Raw genomic sequence first — 22384 nt, forward strand, 5'->3', positions numbered from 1 at the left:
AGCTCAGTTCCTGTTCCCAGTTCCAAGGGCGGGTGCCCTCACCTCCCTACTTGGGCCCTCGCTTCTGAGCACATGCCGTAGAGTTTTTTGTTGTTGTGCTTGAAGATGAGCTTGAAGTCTCTCTTTCATTCCTGCCTGTCGGCTCGGTGAGGGCCGCCCCCACATCGGCTTTTGTTTATTGCTGTGGCCCCTGGCATGTAGCTGGCACTCTGCTTATTTGTCAGCTGGATTGAGAATGGCTGCATGCGTGAATTTAATTTTCACTAGATTTCACCTGTGTCCACACCGCCCAGAACCCACCCCTGGAGCTGTTTCCAGCTTTTCCCCCTCAGATCCTGGCCCTGCCCTAAGCCAGGGGGTCTGGAACCACACCCTGGCTACATACGAGGGTTGGTGTCCACAACTGCCGGGCCCGGGGCCACCTCCTGTCCTGTGCTCCCGGGTCTGCCAAGCCTGGGGTCTGGGGCCCGGGCCTGTCTGCGGTCTGTCGAGGAGGGGAAGAGCTCCTTGAGAAGCAGGGTACCAATTGGAAGAGTGAGCAGGCGAGCGCCCTGTCAAAGTAGAGTATGTCCCAGTGGGCTTCCAGGGCGATGACAAGTTTGGAAACCAGGTCGAATTGCAGAGGAACCGTGGGACTGAGAAGGTGGGGTGAGGGCCCAGGATCAGATGACTGTGGAGCCTCTGCCCCTGAGCTGGAGGCCGCGGTTGCGCTGGGTGGTCCCTGGCTGAGCGGGCTGCCTTGGGTGCTGTGTCTCCCCTGCGGGCCGCCAGGCCTCTGCTCTCCGGGGGCCGGTGTCCTCTGCGCTTGCCATGAAGGTAGGAGAAATGCTGGTCCTAGGAGACTCGGCGTTGGGCATCCACAGCTGGCTCCCCCCGTGTCGGGGTTTTCCCTTTCCTGGCGGGGCCCTGTGCACCATGGGAGTGGGCTTCCAGCCTGCCAGGATGTTCTGGCCGGACAGGCTCTGTCGGACGCTGGCAGAGAGGGTGCACCCAGGAGGCCCAGAGCCCAGATTCTAGGTCACCTCCCGCAACATCCAGAGGCAGGAGTGGTATTTATAGCAGCCAGTGGCCACTGAGGGAGGGGAAGTCAGCAGGAGCGATGACGCAGGCCGCCCCCCACCCTGATCCCTCCGTCAGGCTCTGGCTGACGCCCTCACTGCTACCCCCCACTCCAGAGCCTTCCTGGGGCGAGCCGGCAAGGGCTGGGCCTGCTGAGGGAGCAGGCATTGTCACACTGCCTCCCGAAGCCCCGGAGGAGGCGAGATGCCACTTTCTGCCTGGCAGGAGCCTTGGCCTCAGCCCGTCTGGCCAGGACCTTGTCTGTCTCTGCGGCCCCAGGTGGGCAGCCCATTAGCACTCGGCACACGGCCCTCCTGCTGTCTCTCTGTGGCACTGTCAGCTCTCGTGGAAAGGTTCATCCGCTGGAGTCACGGGCAGCTTCGCTGACCTCCCTGGGGCCCGCAGGGGTCAGCGAAAGGCCTGGCTCGTCCCACTAGTAGCAGGCAGTTAATGGGGCGGACCGTGGGCCCCTGCCCCAGGTTGATGGGGAGGAGGCCCCCCCCAATGCCCATTCCCTCCCTGCCGTGACCTTGTTAAGCGGTAGTGGAATGCCACTCAGGGCTGGAAGGGCGGCAGTGCCAGCCTGTGGTCATGAGGGCTGTGCCATGTGTGTGGCCCCACTTCCACCTCCTGCCACACCCAGGGAGCAGACCGGGAAGCAGAGGCCACAGAAGTGACAGTGTGACAAGGCTGGTGCCCCAGGCCCCGAGGGTGAGTCCTCTGGGAAGGAAAGTGATGCCAAACTTTGGAGTCTGAGGTCCAGCCGGCAAGGCCCTGTTCTCTCCGAGCCTTTGCCCCCCACATACAAGCAAGTCCTTCTTTCCTGCCCAGGCATGAGTGGGCAGAAGGCTGACATTTATCAGGTGCCTGATGGGGTTGCCCCCGTTGTAGGGGCCAGTGCTCCCCTCCTGGGCTCCCCACCAGTGCCAGTCTCCGTTGCCCAGAGCCTCCGGGCCCATCCCCCAGGGAGGGGAGGGGAGCAGGGGGAGGCCGAGGTTTTTCCTTGGGAGCGGAGAAGGCGAGGCAGGTGCACCAGGAGCCTGCAGGAAAGTGGGTCCTGACTTCACTCATCTGTTGTGGACACATCAACCAGTGCTGAGGCCTAAGGCCGACTGGGGACAACCCCCGGGCTTTCCCAGGAGGAGCCCCTGCAGTGGGTGGGCCATCTGGAGAGCAGGAAGCACCGGCATGGGCTCGCTTACTCCCTCACTCCGCTGATGAGCTGATGAGCAGGTGGGAGACGCAGACCAGACGGGAGCAGGAAATGGCCGTGCCTGCTGGCAGGGACGGAGCGGGGCCGTGGCTGGTGGAGAGTTTGATGGCTAACGGTTGGGAGTTGTAATCTGATTTAAAGGGCGTTTCAGAGCCATAACCCGCTTTTGAGGAGGGGATTGATTTAATTAAGACTGTAAACTTTGTGTGCGTGTAGCTAATGCCCGCAGCACTTTACAACTTTGAACTCACTTTGTCCTCACAGCAGTCCCAGAGGGAGGCACTGTCATCACCATCTCTGTTTTACGGATGACGAAATGGTGGCTGACGCGTACTGAGAAGTGGCTTCTGCGCTGTCCTCTGAAGGTCGTGCTCAGTGATATCTGTGTGAACAGAGGCACTGGGACAAGAGCCGGGTCTAGCCGTGTCCTCCACCCGGTCGCAGAGGGCCTTCTGAGCCCCCACCCCTCCTTGGAGGCCTGTGGTCCCTTGAGCTTGGGTCCAGCCTTGTCATGCCAGGGAGGTGGGAGGGAATGAGGGGGTCTGAAAGACCGAAGCGTCGGCCACAGTGCTGTCTCCAAGCTCCTGGGTCAGGTTTTTCTGTGACCCCTTTTGCCCTTGTGGCTCAGGCCAGGAGACACTTGTGATGGTCGAAGTTGCTTGGGCTCCTGCCTGGAGCCCCAAGGCTCTCGCCTCGGCCATCCTGCACCCACCAGCAAGTGGAACTCTGAAAGTCAAGGCCAGAGTGGACCTGAGAGGTCATCCTGTCCACTGCCTCTCAGACATTTTAAAGCACTGAAGCTGTTGAGTTCAAAATGCAGTGTTACGAGGAACCCCAATACGTGTGACAGCTAAAAGCTGCTCTGACAGGCGGCCTGCAGACCCCACCTGCTGTGACCAGCTCCTGTCATCCGGGGGTGCCTAAGCGTTTCCAGAAACCCACTTGGAAGAGCGCGGACACCCCCTCATGGGGCACAGGAGAGGAGGGTCTCGGGGCAGGGTCTGTGCTGGGGTCATGTGCTGTTGGAAGCAGCACGTGCCACCTCCACTCGTGCTCCGTGGGGGCCGGGGGTGGTGGCCCTTCCTGTCGCATACAGGAGCTGCAGAACTCCTCCCCTGGGGAAGAGCTTGTGTTACGCAGTCACTCGATCCCCGCCTGCTTCTGCAATGCCCAGGGAATGGTCGAAGTGAAACCCAAGAGCCCGAGCGGCCGGCCTGTGCCCTAGATGGCTGTGCTGCCCAGGCAGGTGACCCCTCCGCAGATCAATCCATGGCCCATGCAGCCTCTGGAGTCTGGGAAGCATTTCCCCCCATGCAGACCAGACCCCGAGGCCCGACCCACAGCCTGAGGCGGCACACAGGACACCGTTGGCACAGGGTATGCTGGGCATGGGGGTGGGGGTTCCCAGAGGGAGCTGTCAGCCGAGGTGTGCCCACTTAGCATCCTCATTAACGGCCTCTTTAGGGGGCCCCTAATGAAGTGGAAGGTGTTAATTCCTCTCGGAGGTGTTGCCAGCACCCGGCACAAGGAGTCTCCTCTCGGGAAAGCTCTGAGAAGCCGGCCTGAGCATTGCAGCTGAACTGCCTGGTGGGGGCTCCCAGCAAATGGCTCACAGGAGAGCAGAGGCCCTGGGGGAGCCTGGGGGTGGGCGGGGGGAGCATGGGGGAGCGGGAGGAGGCTGGACTGGGCAGTGGGCATGAGCGGTGGGCCTGTGCCCCTTGGGACTGAGCTGGGAGGGGGCCTACAATGGGACACCCTGAAAACTCTGAACAGACAGACCTGGGGCATTCTGGCAGGAGCAAGGCGTGGCCCTGGGCTGGAGGTCCATGGGCTGAGCTGCCCCTGGGATGGTGATGCCCATCCCACCGGCTTGTGGTGGATGAAGGAGGAGGGCCAGCGAACCCTCAGCCTTGCGGGTGGGTCTCCTCGGGGATGCCACCATCCCTGCCCAAGAAGGTAGGTCAGGGCGTTACGTAGGTTGTCGAGGATGAAGGCAGGTGTGGCTCAGCCTGGTCCCCAGGGATAGAGAGCAGGGCCTTTCTCTTTAGGAGGGTTGACTTAGATGCCAGAGAGAGGAGCGTCCCTGCCACTCCTCAGGGGCAGGAACTCGGCGTAGTGAGGAAAAGCTCTGAGCATCAGGAGAGGTGATTAGTAAATAGTAACGAAGCCACTAATGCTTTCTGTGAGCCGAGAGTTGACATGCATTATTTCATTTTCTCCGCGTGACTCCCTGTGAAGCTGGTACCTTCATCATCCCATTTTGCAGATGAGGAAACTGAGGCTCAGAGAAGTGACAGTCACAGACAACGAGAAGTGATGGAACCAGGAGTCAGCCCCAGGGCTTGGGGGCAGGCAGCCGTGGGCTCACTGGGTGGCCGCCACCGCCCAGACGCTCGCCTCTGAGAGGAGGGTTCCAGAGAGCAGGGTAGAGATGGGTTAGGGCGTGAGGAGACCACAGGGTGGCCTAGGAAGGACTCTGCCCAAATAGAAGCAGACTGGGGATGGGTGCCCGCCTGCCCGTGTCCTCCTGCAGACAGGCAGGAGGAAGCAGCCTGGGGCTTGGTGACCCAGGCGGCGGGCAGCGCCCATGGGGCCAGCCGAGCCCGCCCCTCCGGGCCGCAGGCACTGGAATGCGTGTGGGATGAGGGCCTGTTCCTAGTTTCAGGAAAATAAATGGTCTCCAGGGGAGACTCAGAAACAAAACCTGGCCTGGCCGGGACCTGGGGAACCTCTTCCACTGTTGGAAACAGATCCATTCTGGCCCAGCCCTGAGGGAGCCCTGGCATGAAGCCCCCGGAGGGAGGACCTGGGGAGGGCGGTGGGGGGAGGAGGGCGGCCTGGCTGCCAGGGAAGGTCCTGCTGCCCTCCCTCCTGGCCCTCCCTCCTTGTTCCCCGTCCCCAGCCAGCCGCCCTTCCAGAATAACTAGCAGGAAACCAACGGGCCCAATTGATTTCCTGGGAGTTGGCTGGTGTCAGTGTCAAGGCCAGTGGCAGATGGCAAATTCTGCCTGTTGTAGACGAGTGGAAGATAATTAGCGTGAGAACGAGAAGCTGAAGCCCCTGTGATAGATGGAGCCCTGAGGAGGGCTCCTCGGGAGGGGCTGGAGCACAGACTCCAAGCCTCACGGCCTGGCTCTGCTGCTTACCAGCTGAGTGACCTTGGGCAACTTCTTAACTTCTCTGGGCCTCCTTTTCCTCATCGGTAAAATGGGGCTAGGAATGGCACTTGCCTCATAGGGTTTTAACAAGATTAAATAAGAGGAAGTAATATCTGTGAACTGCTTGCCACAGGACCTGGCGTGTGGTAAATGCTGTGACACAGGAGCAGCCGTACACACCCACCGGCTTGTAGTGAGGGGCATACGAGACACCTCCTCCGAGGCCATCCCAGGGGGAGGGTGGGGAAGGTGCTTGTCAGTCTAAGACCCTGGGGGCAGAGGGGACCCAGTGGCGGTGGCGTCTCTGTCCTGCCCCCGGCCCTCCCAGGCACGCTGTTTTAGTCCCAGGGCCTGGGCGTGTGGGGACCCGTCTCCTGCTGAAATCCGGCCCCAGCCCTGGGCAGGCGCGGCTCTGCCTTCTGCTCTGGCACAGCTGATGCGTGAAAAGCGACAGCTTTCGGGCCCCTAACTTGGGTTGCGCACACCCGGGCACAGGCTGGTGGCGCACGCGGCCCCCAGCCCACGCGTGCTTTCTCTCTGTCACCTCCCTCGCCGCCTTCCCCCTTCCAGGGCCTTCTGCGGACCTGGGAAGGAGAAGGGACATTGGGGTGGGAGGAGCGTGTGGGTCTTTGTGGCTGTGTGCGTGGGATGAGGACTCGGACCCACAGCCGGAGAGGTTGTTCCCTTTCAAGTGGCTCCAGGAGGCCCTTGAAGTCCCTGCTCTGCCTCCTTGTTGTGGGATCTGTAGGCAAGCCAGCACGTCTCCCTGAGCTTGTTTCTTCATCTCTAGAGCTCGAAAATACCCCTATGTCTCGATGAGGCTGGGACAGGTGATACAAAGTGTCCAGCTCTGTGCCGTCTCGCAGCCCCACAGCCCGCTCACTCAGGACAGACCACGGGACCCCCCTGGGCTCAGTTCTCCTCCTCTGCAGAATGGGCGACACCCACACCTTCCCCGACCGGGAGTCTGGAGCCCCGGGACTCAGAGCTCTTTGTGGGCCCTGAGGCCCTGCCTCTTCACCCCGTGAGGGGATGTTCGAGGCCAGCTTCTGGGGTCAGAAACAGGCATTTAGCAGAATCCTGCTCCTCAGAACCAGCATGCAGCGGTTAAGCTGCGGGCTCTGGGACCGGGCTGTGTGACCCAGGCCAAGTCCCTCAGCCCATCTGTAAAATGTGGTTACAGCAGTATGTCCCTCACAGTTGTCATGAGGATTAATGAGCTGTGATTGTAAAGGGCTTAGGGGAGGCCCAGACGTGGTAGGCAACCGACGAATGCCAGAGGAGGTGAGTGGCTGGGTCCCCAGCTTGCAGGTGGGCCGAGGTCTCCCCGCCATCACCTGGAACTGCGCTGCAGTGTCGTGAGCAGTTCTGGTCCTGGGTCAGTCCCTCCTCTGCACATGCTCTCCACGTGAGCCTCGTAAGCCAGCAGAGAGCTTCACCAGCTCTCTAACTGGCCCCGCAGCTGAGAGTGGAGGAGTCGGGGTTTGAGCGCCCCGGCTAAAAGGCAGGAGGCGGCTGCCAGCCCTGTTGGGCAGGAGAGTGGCCCGTCGGTGAGCCCGCCCTGGCTGGGATGGAGCCTCTGGCGGCTACCATGCACCCTGCAGGCTGCCCGGGGCCCAGCTTCACTGCATCAGTCCCCTGAGTTAGATGCCCTCGTAAGACTTGACAAGCTCCAATGCCCAACCCAGACACCCTAGGAACCACACAGACCAGGAGCAGCCAGCCGGCCGCAGGTGCCTGTCCCTGTTACCTCTTTGAGAGCTCCTTCTAACTTCAAAGCCTCCTCACAGGGGGAATCCCGTTCATCACGGGAGTGGGAGTCCTGGGCCTTCGCCTCTGGGCACCAAGGATCAAAACACCCTGAAAGAGCCCTTACAGACTCCCCAGATTCCCTTTTTGCTTTGGCCACCAGGAAGTTCAGTCTAATGATAGTTTTCCGTGTAGCTCCTGTGTGGGCCTTTATGTCTTGCATGTGTACACCAGATTCCCCGACTTCCTATTTTAATTTATTTAGTTTTTGTTCTGAAGTTTGTTTGTTTTTAAATGTATACTCTACCTTTTCCCTGTTTGTGGGTCCTATAAGGCTCATGCAGCTGTTGGTTGTGAACACAAATAAATACAAACCTCCCATTAGCCCAGGCTCCTCCTTCTTCAGAAGAAACCCAGGGCTGGAGGGGCGGTGACTTTCTGGCCTGGGGACGCTGCTCTCGGTCTGGGACTGGCCATTCTGGATGTGGCCAGGCCTGACCCCATCACCAGCCTCAGCAGGCAGGGGTGGACTAGGGGTCCGGGGAAGGTGGGCTGGGGTCTGAGAGCCTTGTCTCCTTTGCCAGCCGAGCTGCGGAGCGCTGGGGTCCCTGCCCGCGGGGAGGCAGAGACCGGCCGTGATGCCCGTCTGGAGCTGCACGAGTGGTGCCTGCCTTCTTGTGGACTGGTCTCCGGGAGGGAGCTCACGTGGGTTTTGGCAGCTTTTGAGAGGGTTACGCACCTTCAGGAGCGTGAAAGAGAGGCTGTCACCCATCTCTCTGGGTGACACTGTTGACAGCAGTGTCTCTTGGGGGCTTCGAGGGGGCTGTGCAGCGGGGAAGGAGAAGGGCGGGGGCCGGCTCGGGGACTCCGGGACCGTGTGTCCAGCACCTGGTGGTGACGCTGCAGGGATGGGTGTTACAGGAAAGCTGGGGGCCTCTGGGGCCTTTCTGAACTCAGTTTTCTTATCCCAAAAAGGGGGGTGGCAGACTGTTTCTGAGGCCCCATCTAACTCGGATGTTCCTGCCCGAGGTGAGGGCTTCGGACGACAGCAGGAAGGACCCGGGCCTCCTGCCGCTCGGAAGGTGTCGGGGCGAAGTCCCTGAGCCTCCGTCTCCTCGTTCTTCCATGGTAATAATCACAGAGGAGTGCTCACTACGTGACAGGTGCTGTCTTAGGTGTGTGACTCGTTGAACCCTCATGACAATTCTGAAGCATTGTCCTAGGTGGTGTTCAGTAGCCCCGTTGTGGAAATGAGGAACTGAGGCACAGAGAGGTTAAGTAACTTGTCCGAGGTCCCACAGCCAGTAAGTACGGAGCCAGGGCTCAGACACAGCCTGTGTTTTGAGCATGTGAAGTGTGAGTGACACTTCCTCTGCATCGCTGCTGACAGGCTGGAAGGTGGTTAGTCCGGGGCTTGGGACACAGGAGGCGCTCAGCTGATGTCAGATGTCTCCCTGTGGCCTGGACCTGGCTGTCATCCCTTCCTTCAGGCTCAGTCTCCAGCCTATCCCTGGCCACCTCTGCCTGGTCGGAAGCCTCTTGGGCTGACCTAGAGGCTGGAGGTGGCAGTGGACTGGCCTCCCACAGCACATCATCCTGTGCCCTGTGGGCACCGGCTTCAGCCTGACTCCCGTGACCTGGCCTGGCTCCCATCTCCCATCGGCCCCAGGCCTGACCTCTCTGAGCCGGGCCGCCTGGAGGCGGCCACAGCAGCCCATGCCCTCCTCCCTCCCCTGGGGACTCTGGGCACCCCGCCGGCTGGGACCCGCTGCCCAGGGGCTCTTCTCCCCGAAACCTGCTCCCCGGCCAAGCCCAAGGGGACGTTAGGATCAGGGGAGGAGACCCAGCCTGGGGTGCTTTAGCCGGCAGCCCCCCAAGGCCCACGGCGGGGGCAGGTCACCCAGTCAGGGCTTCTGTCTGCTCCGGCCAGTCCTTCCCGATCAGCTGGAGCCAGTCGTGGGCATCAGCAGCGCCTGCCCAGACCCCCGGGCCAGGTCACAGGTCACCCTGCCAACAAGTCCCCCAAAAGCCCCTCAGGAGCTCTGTTAACAGGAAAGCCACCGCAAATGGAGCCGTGGGGTCTGCCAGCACCCGTGCAAACCTTTAGTGACATCATTGCAGTGAGTTCTCCATACAGCCTGAGGGGGTGGTGCTCCCCTGGTTTTGCAGACAGAAGAAACGGAAGCCTGAGAACACTTAAGAAAGCCCGAGGAGGGGAAGATGGTTCTCCTGAGCCATCAGGGGAGCTGGGCTGGGGCACATCTGGAAGGGCGGAGGCTGTGGGCTGAGAGGACCCGTGTGACCCGTGTGACAGGGAGGCGAGCTGTTGCTGGCCTGCTGGTGCAGCTGCCTCGGGGGATGCAGCAGTACTTTGGGCCTGGGCCCAGGCTGCTCCCGAGGAGAAGGACCGGATTCGAGGTTGGCTGTGTCACCCTCCAGAGGCGGGAGGGCAGTGTGAAGATGGACGGTGCTGCGGGACCCTGGCCTTCAGGGACTCTGAGTTGAGCCGGGGCTGGAATGGGCAGCAAGGAATCAGCAGGTTTACTGTAAGACAGTGTGCCCAGCGCGACACTGGGGTGAGGGGTCTGGGGTGGTCCCGTCAGGGAGCAGCCTGTTCCGCCTGAGAAGAGTGGGGTGGGTGGGGCTGGCCAGGAGCATTCCAGAGATGAGGTGACTTTTGGCTGGCCTAGAAAAACGAGTGGGATTTTGCCTGGCAGAGGAACTGGGGCAAGCGAAGCATGGAATCTTCCAGTGAGATGTTTTTAGGGAACAGCAAGTTTGGAGGAGTTGGGAAAGGAGGATGGGGCAGTGTGAGAAGGGACTGGAGCACCTCCCCAGCCAGAAGGAACCAGCGGCAGCAGGGGGGATCTGTGCTAGAGTCTGTCCCCACGGGTTGGGGAGTAGCTTCCTGCTCCAGGACTCAGAGAGGGCAAGGCACCTGCCCAAGGTTGCACAGCCTGACTGCTGGTGACTGCGGCCCTTAGCTGCTGCCTAGGGGGCTTGGACTTTATCCTGAAGGCCAGGGGGAGCCATGGATGGTTTTTAAAGTAGGGGACAGCATGTGCATTTTTAAAGAGTTTTCTATTTTTAGAAAAAGGAACTCCCAGAATGGTTGCTGCTTAACCAACGGGTCTGAATCACCAGCAGGGAAATTGGGCTTTGTGGGTGGGGGAGAAAGGGGCCCCCAGGGCTGATCAAGTCATTCCTTCCATGTGATGAGGGGCCGCCAGCAGAGCCCCTGTTCTTCCCTGCTGGAGGGGACACCACGCCTGTCCTACAAGTGCCACTGTCTGGGGTAAGGAGGCGAGGCTGTGTGCCCCCCACTGTGGTTGTTGGAAGGCAGGGACCCTGTGCCCTGGCGGTCAGGGGCGGGGAGCGGGGGGACTCTGTGGCAGCCCCACGCCAGGAAGTAGCCTCTGCCCTCCCCATCCTGAGACATTTCCTCCAGATGAAATCACATCCCAGCAGGGGAACAGGCCCCCATTGTGAAGGGCCGGGGTCTCAGAGAAAAGGCGCCTTTCAGGCCCTCAAAAATAGCAGCCCTGAGATTTATGAACCCTCAGGGACTCGAGTCGTCTCACCCTCCCCCAGCAGCAGCACAGGCCCTGTCACCCCCACCCCAGACCATGACCTGTTGGTGACCAGCTGGAGGAGCCACTGGCCAGGCAGGGGAGGGGTGGCTGGTCCATCAGGGTCTCGGGCTCCCTTCCTCCGCCCCCCGCCCCCCGCCCCCGCTGAGGCATCACTGGCGTATCCAGCAGGGCCAGGGTGTCTGCAGACATTTCCCCCACGTGGTCCTCACCAGAACTTTAGCGGGTGGGGATGAGCGACACTTTTACAGCTAAGGAAACTGAGGCACGACTCGTAAGTCGTACGCTTAGCGGGTATTGGAGCCCGGGTTTGAAGCCAGGCAGCCTGGGCTCCCAGCGCCATGCCTGGGATTCTGCGCTGGTGGGCTGGCCCTGGATGCAGGCCTGTCATGGGGTGCCCAGTGGGGTCAGCCTGCAGGAGCCCTGCCACCTGATCTGGGTGGACTCTGGCACTGACCACAGCTGGGGCAGAGGCTGCACTGGCCACATCACTCCAGGGTCTTGACAGATCCTTGGCTGCCTCTGTGGGGCCTCGTGCCAGGCTCGCCCCATTTCTCCCGCCTGAGAGCGGGGAGGGCGGGGCCGTGTGCACGTGTGGGGCTGTGTGTGAGTTTGAGGGTGTTGCGTGAATGGTACGCATGAATCGAAGAAGTGTTAGCCGCTCCAGACTCCAAGAGGGGAAGGGTGGGGATGAGAGGCGCGTGCCCCTCCGGGCGATTGGGAGGGCGGTCTGCGGGCCAAACCTGAGAAGCAGATATTCTGGGATGCTGGCAAGGGCAAGAGCCTCGCCCGCCAGCCCCTCCACGGGTCGGCACTCAACTTCCTCCCCCGCCGCCCCCAGGGCTGGCCTGATTAGAGGGAATGCATCTGCTGGGAACCTGCTGGTGCCAGACCTCTCAGTCATTCCATTCATGTGAGGGGGGCACCCTGAGCACGCCCCCCCCCCCCCCCACATTCCACCTTACCCTCCAAGAGCCACCTGGAGATGGGAGGGGCTGTAGAGAACTGGCGGCTGAAACACCAGCTGTTGGCAGCGCAGTCCTGCTCCAGCCCTGCTGCCACCCACGGTGTCCCGGCCCCTCCCATCCCGTCATTTTGAAAAGAAGCAGTGCTGTCAGCTGCTTGTCACAGACACACCACTGGAGCCCCAGGCCCCTGCGTTCCCAGAACCCCCCCGCCCCCGCCCCCAACCACCCCACCATGTGGCTCCCGCGCTCTCCATCCTTCTCCTTGCTTCCCAGAATCCATGCTCCGACTCCTCCTCGGAGAGACTGGGATGATGTCACTTCCTGAGGGTGGGGGGAGGAGTAGGCACGACCCCAGCAGCCTAGCCCGCCAGCCCGCCCGCCAGGCCGCCAGCTCCCCGGGAGCAGCCTGGCAGCGGCTGGATGAAGTGGCTGCTCCAGAGAGAGGGAGAGGGGGACGGAGACGGGTCAGGCTGGCCATGCCGGCCCACCACCCGGACCCACATCCCCTCGCCCACCCTGAGGGCCTTGCCCACCAGTGGGGGAGGCTCGGCCACTTCCTTCTCGAGTGATGCCTGTCTCTGTGGACACTCATTTTCCCCTGACTGACCACCTGCCCCTGGACCAGGTGCCATGTAAGCCCCTGCTGGCCTGGGGGCAGCTGCCCACCCATGGGGCACCCAGCCCCTCTCTGCACAGTTCAGCACAGGGCTGCCCTGGAGCCCCTCCCTGGGATCTCCTGGACCAACCCCCTGTGGGGAGCCTCCTGGCCTGCACCACTGTCCTCATTCCTGGGGCCCTAGGGAGTGCGGGCCCCAGATTCCTGGGCACTCCTCCCTAAGCTTGCCTGTGGCTGTTTGAATTCAGTGACTTCAGAGAGTTGGGCAGCGGGCAGTAAAGGCTGCCTGGCTCGGGGTGGCATGGGAGGTGCTGTTGCCGGGAGGGTGGGTTACCCTGCAGGGCTCACCCAGGGCCTTTCCGGCAGTGGGGCTGGGTGCCCCAGCCATGCTCCTGACCCCCTATGTCCACCCTGTCCTCCCCTACCAGGAGGCCTAGCTGTGGTTGGGACTTCTGTCTGATAGGTGCAAAATCGAGTCACAGAGCATCCTCCCGGGGTTCCAGCAAAGCAAGACAGCGAAGACCTCATTCGACAGATACTTACTGAGACCCACTCTGTGCTGGCCCTCCCACCCGCCATGCTTGCAGCCCCATGCATGCCCTCACCCCCACATTCCCCATGGCCTTCAGCCCTCCACCCACCCTGCTCGGCTCGTGCTTGGTCTGGGGGGCCCTCCCTCCCCCCAGCAATGTGTACACTGGGCCACGTCTCCTTGAGGAAAGGCCATAGGGTGCCTAGGGACTCCCCCGATCCTACGTGGGGAGCCAGGGGTGAGCCCAGGTCTTGAATGGAGCTGAACAGTCACGGTGGAGTAACCTCAGGCAGAGTGGATCCCATGGGGCCAGTGCCAGTCTGGGGTGCAGGAGAGACCTCACACCAAAGCCGCTGTGGCTGCTGAGGTCCTTCCTCTTGGCTCTGGGCGGTAGATAGGGCGGGAGGCGGTCCTGCACAGGGATGGGTCAGTATTTCCAGTGGCCTGGAAGCCCCTAGGCCGTGGGGTCTGGGAGAAATGCCTGTGCTGCTGGGCACAGCTGGCTGGGAGTGAGGTGGCCCGGTTCCACAGCGGCCCGGGCAGCCACAGGGTCCTCTGCTCTCTTTCAGGAGGTGAGTGTCAGGCCCGCTGAGCCTCCGCACAGCAGCCAGCCATGCCCGGGATCGTGGTGTTCCGGCGGCGCTGGTCTGTGGGCAGCGATGACCTCGTCCTGCCAGCTATCTTCCTCTTCCTCCTGCACACCACCTGGTGAGTCTCAGGGCCACACCTGCATAGGCCTGGAAGGAGGCTTTGCGGCCATCTGTCCTGACCCTGTCACGCTCCCAGGAGGAGGTGTCTGAAACCCCGACCCCCTTAGGGTGATACCCACGTGGGCAGGGCCTGCCTGCAGGGGCCGTGGGGGGCGCACAGGCTGCCGGGCCCTCACGCGGGTGTCCCCCCAGGTTTGTGATCCTGTCTGTGGTGCTCTTCGGCCTGGTCTACAACCCGCACGAGGCCTGCTCCCTGAACCTGGTGGACCACGGCCGCGGCTACCTGGGCATCCTGCTGAGCTGCATGATCGCCGAGATGGCCATCATCTGGCTGAGCATGCGCGGGGGCATCCTCTACACGGAGCCCCGCGAATCCATGCAGTACGTGCTCTACGTGCGCCTGGGTAAGGGCCACCTGCCTCGGCTGGGGGGCTGCTCCGGACCACCCCCACCTCCACCCTCCTCCTGTGCTCCATGCTTCATTCAGCCAGCGTGTGTTGGGCACATGCAATGGGCCAGGCCCTCCGCCAGCACCGGTGTACAGCGGCCAACCAACAGACTTACTGGGCTTACTCTCGAGACCAGGGGTGGGCAGACCACAGCCTGAGGGCCAAATCTGGCCCGCCATCTATTGCTGTAAATAAAGTTTTATTGGAACCCAGCCCCACCCGTTCATTTATGTGCTCACAGTCTCTGGCTGCTTTTTCGTGACAACACCAGAGCTGAGTAGTTGCGACAGAGAGCGTGACCCGCAAGGTCTGAAATATTTCCTCTCTGGCCCATTACACAAAAAGTTTGCCAACCTCTGCTCTAGGTCACGTGCATCTCTTCAGCTGCTTTGTGACCCTTCCCCAAACTGTCCCCTCTTCTGGGATTCCTCGGGCCTGACCCAGCTCCCTGGGGGGCCAGCCTTTGTCTTCTTGCTGGGCTTCTGGTCCTTCCTAGTGAACACGTCCACTGTGCTTCTAGGAACTGTGCTAAGCCCTTTTCCCCCGTGTTAACTCAGGGAGGAGCTGTTATCGGTCTTGTTTTACAGATGAGGCATCTGGGGCCCAGGGAGGTCAAGGTCACACAGCTAGTAAATGCGTGAGTGTCCGAGCTGAGATTTGAACTGGGTTGTCTGGCCCCAAAGTCTGGGCTCTTAGCTGCCACATGGTGCTGCCTGTGGAGCCAGCTCTTCCAACACTGTCTCCTCCGGGGCTGCCGGATCCCCCTCCCTGACCCCATGTCAGCCCTGGGCTTAGGGCTTGGCCAGCTTCCCCCCGACTCCCTCCCTCCCTCCTCCTGCCTCAAGTGCTGGAGCCCTCTTCCTGGGAAACAGCAGTTTCCACCAAGCGCACGTAGTCCTGTAATGTAGACCTTGTCACCCCCACTTTACAGACGGTGAAACGGAAGCTCAGAGAGGCTAGTTAACTTGCCTAAAATACGTTGATTCCGGAGTTCGTGGATGTCATTCTAAAATCGTGAAAGAACAGGGCGATGCCTGTCATCATCCGGTCACCTTCTTGGGGAGGTGTCGGGGCCTGAGGGCCCGTGAGCTAGGACAGGAGGTGGGCGCATCACAACAGGACAGAATGGTGGTGGGACAACCACCTCCCTGGGCCCGTCCCCGTCGCGGCCTGTGTGGCAGGGGGCGGTGGGTGGTCCCATGCCCCTGCTAGCGAGCTGGTTGGAGGCCCCGCAGTAGGAGGGACCAGGCCAGGGTTCCGGGGCCTCCCTGGAGGGCAGACGGTAGCCGTCCTTCAGCCGGGGCCCTGCTCTCCTTGCAGCCATCCTGGTGATCGAGTTCATCTATGCCATCGTGGGCATCGTCTGGCTCACTCAGTATTACACCTCCTGTAATGACCTCACTGCCAAGAACGTCACCCTCGGTATGTCTGCCAGCCCAGGGTGGAAGGGACAGAGCCGGTTTAGAGAAGAGGAAGCTTGGGCACCACCGGCAGGAAATGGTTTCTGTGAGGATGCCGGCGGGTTGGCTGGGCGGTCTGTGGCCTTCTTCCTTGTGATCTGCCATCCCCCCTTGGGGGACCCTGGTCTGGGGGAGCAGCAGGAGGCACAGCCGCCTAGGGCAACAGTTGAGGGCCCCTCGACGCCTCGCTGGAAACCCACAGAGCCGTCTGCTCTGTGCCAAGGGTGGGCCTTGGGGTCACGGCTCAGCGAGGGATGGCCACGTGGCCAGAGGCTGCGGCCAGGGGCTTCTGACCTTGCTGGTGGGCCTCAGAAGCAGCTGCGGGGAGAGAGGCTCCAGCGCCCCTTTCTTGAGAGCTGGTGAGCCAGGGAGGTGTCCGCAGCACCTCTTGTGTCCCACTGCTGCCCCCACAGGGATGGTCGTCTGCAACTGGGTGGTCATCCTCAGCGTCTGCATCACTGTCCTCTGTGTGTTCGACCCCACGGGCCGCACCTTCGTCAAGCTCAGAGCCACCAAGAGGAGGCAGCGCAACCTGCGGACCTACAACCTGCGGTCAGTTGGTGGGGCGGGTGGGTCTGCTGAGGGGAGGGCAGGGGCTGGCCCTGCGCCTCCCAAGCTGCGTCTCAACCTGTGTGAACAGTCAAGGGCTCAGCCTCTCCCAGCCTCTGTTTCCTGGTCTGTAAATTGGGAATAATGACAGTTCCTGCCTCGTGCTTCTGCTGTGAGATTTAAATGAGATAATATGTACACGATGGTTCCCACAATGCTCATTCTTGGTACCTGCTCAGTGAACGGTAGCCATTGTTAGCCTTGTTTTCATCTTCAGTGCTACGACAATGATGGTAACAGCAGGAAGGGTGGATACACCGACCAAGCATTGCAGATATTAACTGACAATAACTCTATGGGGTAGCTGTTACCATCATCCTCGTAATACGGATGAAGAAACTGGGGCACAGAGAGGTTATGTGACTTGCCTGAGATAATACAGACTGTACATGATGGGGCCGAGATCAAGTCCAGGGAGTCTAACTGGAGAGCTCTTGTACTTAACCACTAAGCTAGGCTGCCTCTAGTATTCAAGGGGCTGGAGGAGGTTAATCAAGGAAGGCTTCCTGGAGGGGGTAGATTTGGTATGGTGCTTGAAGAAGGGGGAAAGCTGTGCCATGGCAGAGAAGATGAGGGAAGGCGTTCAGACAGGGTCTCAGTAATTCCCGTTTACTGAAAGAAAAAGACTGGGGGGCTTCCAGGGTGGGTCACAGGAACTCCCAATAATCGAGCTCCCACCGTGAGTTAGGCCCCTGCACTGAGCCCCTTCCACGAGCAGTCGGCTCCCTCCTCTCGCCAGCCCTGGTGCTATAGTGAGACCCATTCTATGGATGAGTCCATATCCCAGAGAGGGCAGGTCACCTTTCTCAAGGTCACGGTGGAGCGCTCCATCCCCAGCCCACAGCACCAGGGTCAGGACCCCTCAGGTAGCGGAGCGGCTTGCCCAGGCCCCCAAGTCCAGCAGAAATCCCCCCACCCCACCCTCCCCGGCCTCTTCTTTCGGCTCCCCCCGGCTCTCCACGTCAGCTCAGCGCCGCAGCAGGAGCCACACCCGCGCCTGGGCTGGCCACCTCCCAGCCCGAAATGCCAGGTCTCGGAGCCAAGGCCCGGGAGCCCGTTTTCCCTCCCGGCACAGCTGGTGGCCACCCCTCCCACTTTGCTCACTCTGAGCACATGCCCCCCACCCGACCTGGTTTCTGGGCTCCTGGGGCCCTGGAAAAAAGTCTCCCCTCCCTGACTCTGGGTAATTGCCTTTGGGGCCCAGGGCAGCTGGCAGTGGGGGCTGGTGGCAGCTGTCATTTTTTTTTTTTTTTTTGAGGAAGATCAGCCCTGAGCTAACATCTGCTGCCAATCTTCCTCTTTTTTTTTTTTTTTTTTTTTGCTGAGGAAGACTGGCCCTGAACTAACATCCATGCCCGTCTTCCTCTACTTTATATGTGGGACACCTACCACAGCATAGCGTGCCAAGCAGTGCCATGTCCGCACCCAGGATCCGAACCGGTGAACCCCGGGCTGCTGAAACAGAACAGGCACACTTAACTGCTGTGCCACCGGGCTGACCCACGGCTGTCATTTTTATGAGAAGCTCTTCCTGCAGTCTCCGGACCTGTTGGGGTTCCTCCAGCTCTTGGACGGGGCTGGGCATGCCTCGGTTAACATGACCACCTCTCAGGCCATTCTCCAGTCGCCCTCCCTCTGCTCTGAAACCAGCAGACAGTTTTTCTAACCGGGACCTTTTCAAGCCCACTGACCCTTCACCCACTTCCAGGTTTGGGGACATGCACAGACCCGCTGTGCCTCACCGACAGGCTGTTTTAGTTTCTGGAAGTCAGGAAGATGCTCGAGTCCTTGTCCCTTTTTCCTTCCAGTGAAACCTGGTGGGGCTTGGGAGATGGGTCGTTCCCAGCACTACTCCCTGGAGCCTCGACCTTGGATCTTTGCAGAAGGAGTGTCTATTCTCCCTTCATGATACTGAGCCACTGGGCAGAGGGGTGCTGGTCCGCGAACTTTCTGTGCAGATTTCATATGTCTCTCCCCGTCTTCGTCTCCGGAGCCAGACTGATGCATTAGACCAAACCTGTCACCGGCTCCACCTGCCCCCTGGTGGGCAGAACGGGTACTGCAGTCAAGTGTTTGGTCAGCGCTTCCATCAGCTGGAACTTCCCGGGGAAGTTAGAAGCCCCGTTAGGTTAGAATGGGTTTAAGAATGTGATGCCTGGGGAGCCCAGCTTGCCTAGCATGCTGTCCCTTCATCAAGCAGCTGGCAGGTGGGACGTTGGTTCAGGATGTAAGGCTGCCCGAGTCCGTTAGGGCTTGCAGATCCCAGAAACAGCAATTCCTTTGCACACTTTCCTAATGGCCCCCGGTAGCCCTGGAAGGCCCTGTGGCTCCCCACTGTCCTTGTCACCCGCTGCCTTGTGGAGCCAGGGCTGGGAGCAGGAAGCGGCCTTTTGCCGCTGAGAGGAGCCAAGAAGCTCGGGAAGGAGGGCCCAGCTTGTCACTCCTGATGGATGCTAAGTGCCTTGCATGCCCTCGGGGTCACCTGTGCCTTTCCCTCCTACTGCCCGCTGGCGTCAGGCTCTGAAGGGGCCAGCAGGAGGGCGCATGTCATAAGAGCAAGTGGGCCCCTTCTTGCTCAGTCTGGAAATGTGCATTTTTAACATTGCATTTGTTATCTTTATGCCCGAAACACACCGGCTTCTGGCACCAGCATCGGAAGGGCGTCCGTGGGTAACTGGCCAGTCGCTCTGCCGTTGGGTGCAGACTCCTGGTGCCTTGACTCCCATCCGAGCATCCAGACTCCCTGGGACTGGGGCTGGGGGTGGGAAAGGACAGGGCCAGCCGTGCAGTGAAGGGTGGGGCCCTTCCCTTCTAATGTTCAGGGCCTCCTCCAGCCCCTTCGTCTTCCCCCAGGCACAGAGAAGGTGAGTATCTGAAATCCTTTCTGAGGGAAGCAGGTCTGCTCCAGGCCCTGGGATGAGTCAGAGGCCCAGCACCCTGCTGCCATCTCCCAGGGCTCTTGGTTGGAGACTAGGACACCTGGGCCTCAGAGCAGCGCCCACTTTTGGGTTCCCAGCTCCGGAGCCCCCGGGCATGCTGGCGTTCAGTCCCGGCCTTGGCCGATGGCAGGAGTGCCCCCCAGGAGTGCTCTGCTGGCCAACAGCCAGGTCACTGGCCACCCAGTTTGGCCAGGCCTGGGCCCTGTCCTCCTCCACACCCCCTGCCGGGGAGCCCTTTGGTGGGGTCCTGGGAACAGGCCGCCCTGTTTCCATTACATCCGGGCCCCGGCTCTTCTGATCTAGCCCCCTGACCTCACACAGAGCAACTGTCCCCCTTTGCAGGCACCGCTTAGAGGAGGGTCAGGCCACCAGCTGGTCACGCCGGCTCAAAGTGTTCCTCTGCTGCACCAGGACGAAGGACTCGCAGTCAGTAAGTACCAGGACGTCGCCTCCCTTGGGCTGCAGTCCCGCTGTCAGCAGGGCCGGGTGGGGCGGGGCTGGTGGAGGGAGGCTGGGCCGTGAGCGGGAGCAGGGGGACAGCTGCTGGTGGGAGGAGCTGTTCCTCACTGAGCGACTCATGCGCGTGTGAATTGGCCACCCCTCGCTTTGTCAAGGGAACAGACCCCTTGGAACTTAGGGTCTAGTTCAGGGGAAGAGAGACTCAAAGATCAGGACGACCCGGAGACCAAGAAGCAGCGTGTCACCAGCTGTGGGTTTCTCTGGAAGACCCATCACAGCTCTGAAGTGCTCAGTGTGGTCCTTGACGCGCAGTCAGCCTTCCGCACCCGGGCGCGTTGGGAACCACAGGGGCCAGGCTTCTCACAAGAGCGTGCCGCAGAAGGAAGGCAGCAGGGCGGCCCCAGGGGAGGGAGGCAGGGTCCTCAAGATGGAGCCCCTAGCGCTGGCAGGGCCCTTAGAGATCATCCAGCCACCCCTCATTTTGCAGATCGGGCAGCTGAGGCCCAGAGAGGTGGAGTGACTTGCTCAGTGTCCCACAGCTAGTTAGTGGCAGAGCCACTGAGGTCAGGAGACCAGTCCTGCCTGAGCCAGACAGCAAAGTGCCCTCCGCGGAAGCCACCAGAAGCTTTGAGTGGCTCCTGCCCATCCGCAGCCCCTGGTGAGCCATAGAGTGAGTAATCAAGTGTAAGAAAGCCCCCGAGGTTCCCTGGTGGGTGGGGAGCCCCCCACGGGCCTCTCTGGGAGTCCTGAGGGGTCATAGTCCAGGGCCTGGGCCACAGGCAGACCAGGCAGAAGGCAGGGAGCAGCCTCCTCGCCACTGCCAGGGCCCACGGGGACACGCCCACCCCTCCTGGCACAGAGCAGAGTCTGCTGCTGGAACCTGGTGAAAAGGCAGCCCAGGGGCTGGCCCCGTGGCTGAGAGGTTGGGTTCGTGCACTCCGCTGCGGCAGCCCAGGGTTTTGCCGGTTTGGATCCTGGGCGTGGACATGGCACCGCTCATTAGGCCATGTTGAGGCAATGTCCCACATGCCACAACTGGAAGTACCCACAACTAAAATATACAGCTATGTACTGGGGGGAGTTGGGGAGAAAAAAGCAGGGGCGGGGGGGAAAGGCAGCCCATCATAGAGGGGCCCAGACCCTGGGTCCCATCAAACACTGATAGCCCAGGGGTCCAGTCCAGAGCATGGTTTTCTTTCTTTCTTCTTCTTCTTCTTCTTTTTTTTTTTGGTGAGGAAGATTGGCCCTGAGCAAACATCTGTTGCCAGTCTTTCTCCTTTTTTTTTCTCTCTCTCTCCAAAGCCTCAGTACAGAGTTGTACATCCTAGTTGTAATTCCTTCTAGACCCTCTATGTGGGATGCCGCCACAGCATGGCTAGATGAGCCATGTGCAGGTCCATGCCCAAGATCCAAACCAGTGAACCCCGGGCCGCTGAGGTGGAGCGTGTGAACTTAACCACTATGCCACTGGGCCGGCCCCTAGAGCACGCTTTGATCAGTCGATGGCTGTGTTGCTTAAATGTTTGAATTGGATGCCAACATTTAAAAATCAAGGGCGTTTGTGTAAACTTCCATATTTCTGGATCTGGCAACGTGGGCCCCTCACAGGGCTGGTCAGCTGGAGCTGAGCAGTAGCAGCTTCTGTTTGGCCCCATTAAGTGTTCGAGTTTGCATCCCTGGGTTTTTCTTCTCTTACGAAAGCCAGACACTCCGGGCAGGAGCCCCGCGCGAGAGAGCCAGTTGCCATGAGTCTGTTCCCACCACGGCCTCTCCAGCAGGTTAGGGAAGAGGTCCCAGCCTCCTGCTTGGGGTGACGCAGGGAAGACTCAGCATCAGCCGGCAGGGCTGCCTCCTAGGCAGGGCTGTCCTGAGGACAGGGCTCGGGGGAAGCCAGAGGAGCTACTGGCCCAGCATCGCATACTTCTCCTGGCACACGTGGGGGTCCCCGAGCCTGCAGCCGCGGGCAGGTGTGGGAGGGGGCCTGAGACCCAGGGGCTCCACAGAGCCCTTTGGGGGCCTTTCAAGGTCACGGCTGGCGGGAGGTGGGAAGAAACTCAGTCGGGGAGGAAGCAGCCAGGAGCTTAGTTTTGGCTTCTCTGCTAGAGAGAAAGGCCGGAGGAGAAACAAGCGGGCCGTGCAGGGCTTGGTTCCTAGTGTCTGGGGAAAGAACAGGAAGTGGCTCACGTTGGCATCTGTGCGTGGTCGACGGTGAGTGCCGTAGGAGCTCGAGGACAGAAGAGGGCCGGGAGGTGGAGGACGGAGAAGGGTCAGGGGTTGTCTCAGGCAGCCACTGCCAGCTCGGCGGGAGCCCAGAGCCCAGGACAGGGCCCTCAGGGTCAGGGCTGCAGAGGGCCGCCCGGGGTCAGGCCCAGCTGGCGCCAAGGAGGTGCCGGGGTGAACCTGGGGAGGGGGCCCGGAGAGGACACCCCACCCCGGGGGTTCACACCTGGTCTCTCCTCCTCTCTCCTGCTCCCTTGCCACTGCCTCCTGCCTCCCTGGACCTCACAGGATGCCTACTCGGAAATCGCCTACCTCTTCGCTGAGTTTTTCCGAGACCTCGACATCGTGCCGTCCGACATCATCGCCGGCCTGGTGCTGCTCCGGCAGCGGCAGAGGGCCAAGCGCAACGCCGTGCTGGACGAGGTGAGCACCCGGTCCTTCTCCAGGCAGCCTCCCCACACCGGCCTCCTCCCAGGCGCCCCCGCCGCCCCAGCTGCCCCCGCTGCCCAGCTTCCGTGCACCGTCTTGGGCCCCAGAGGTCACCCCGTGATGCTCGCTCCCCTCCCTTCCCCAGCTCATCCCTTCAGCCAGCCACTCACGGCTCTTGCTTGAGTGACTTCCCTCTGCTGGGCCGTGTGTGGCTGCTGCCCAGG

The 22384-nt window shown here is 61.1% G+C and overlaps 1 protein-coding gene across 6 annotated transcripts in view; it reads left to right on the forward strand.

The window, feature by feature from the left end:
- DAGLA (diacylglycerol lipase alpha) overlaps nt 1–22384 on the forward strand; it is a 63221-nt gene that overhangs the window by 24229 nt on the left and 16608 nt on the right. For 2 of the 6 annotated variants that reach the window (XM_023654172.2, XM_070228807.1), the window contains 6 exons: nt 13455–13593; nt 13788–13999; nt 15365–15466; nt 15918–16056; nt 19395–19482; nt 22020–22154. In XM_023654172.2, the coding sequence (XP_023509940.1) occupies nt 13499–13593; nt 13788–13999; nt 15365–15466; nt 15918–16056; nt 19395–19482; nt 22020–22154 (771 nt within the window). In that variant the 5' untranslated portion in view covers nt 13455–13498. Of the gene's footprint in view, nt 1–650; nt 817–1749; nt 1771–3455; nt 3650–13454; nt 13594–13787; nt 14000–14975; nt 15146–15364; nt 15467–15917; nt 16057–19394; nt 19483–22019; nt 22155–22384 lie in introns of those variants that run through there. The other 4 variants (XM_070228809.1, XM_023654171.2, XM_023654176.2 and 1 more) reach the window with 4 other exon arrangements.

The sequence above is a fragment of the Equus caballus genome, chromosome 12, assembly GCF_041296265.1.
Source record: "Equus caballus isolate H_3958 breed thoroughbred chromosome 12, TB-T2T, whole genome shotgun sequence".
In the NCBI taxonomy this organism is placed as follows: domain Eukaryota; kingdom Metazoa; phylum Chordata; class Mammalia; order Perissodactyla; family Equidae; genus Equus; species Equus caballus.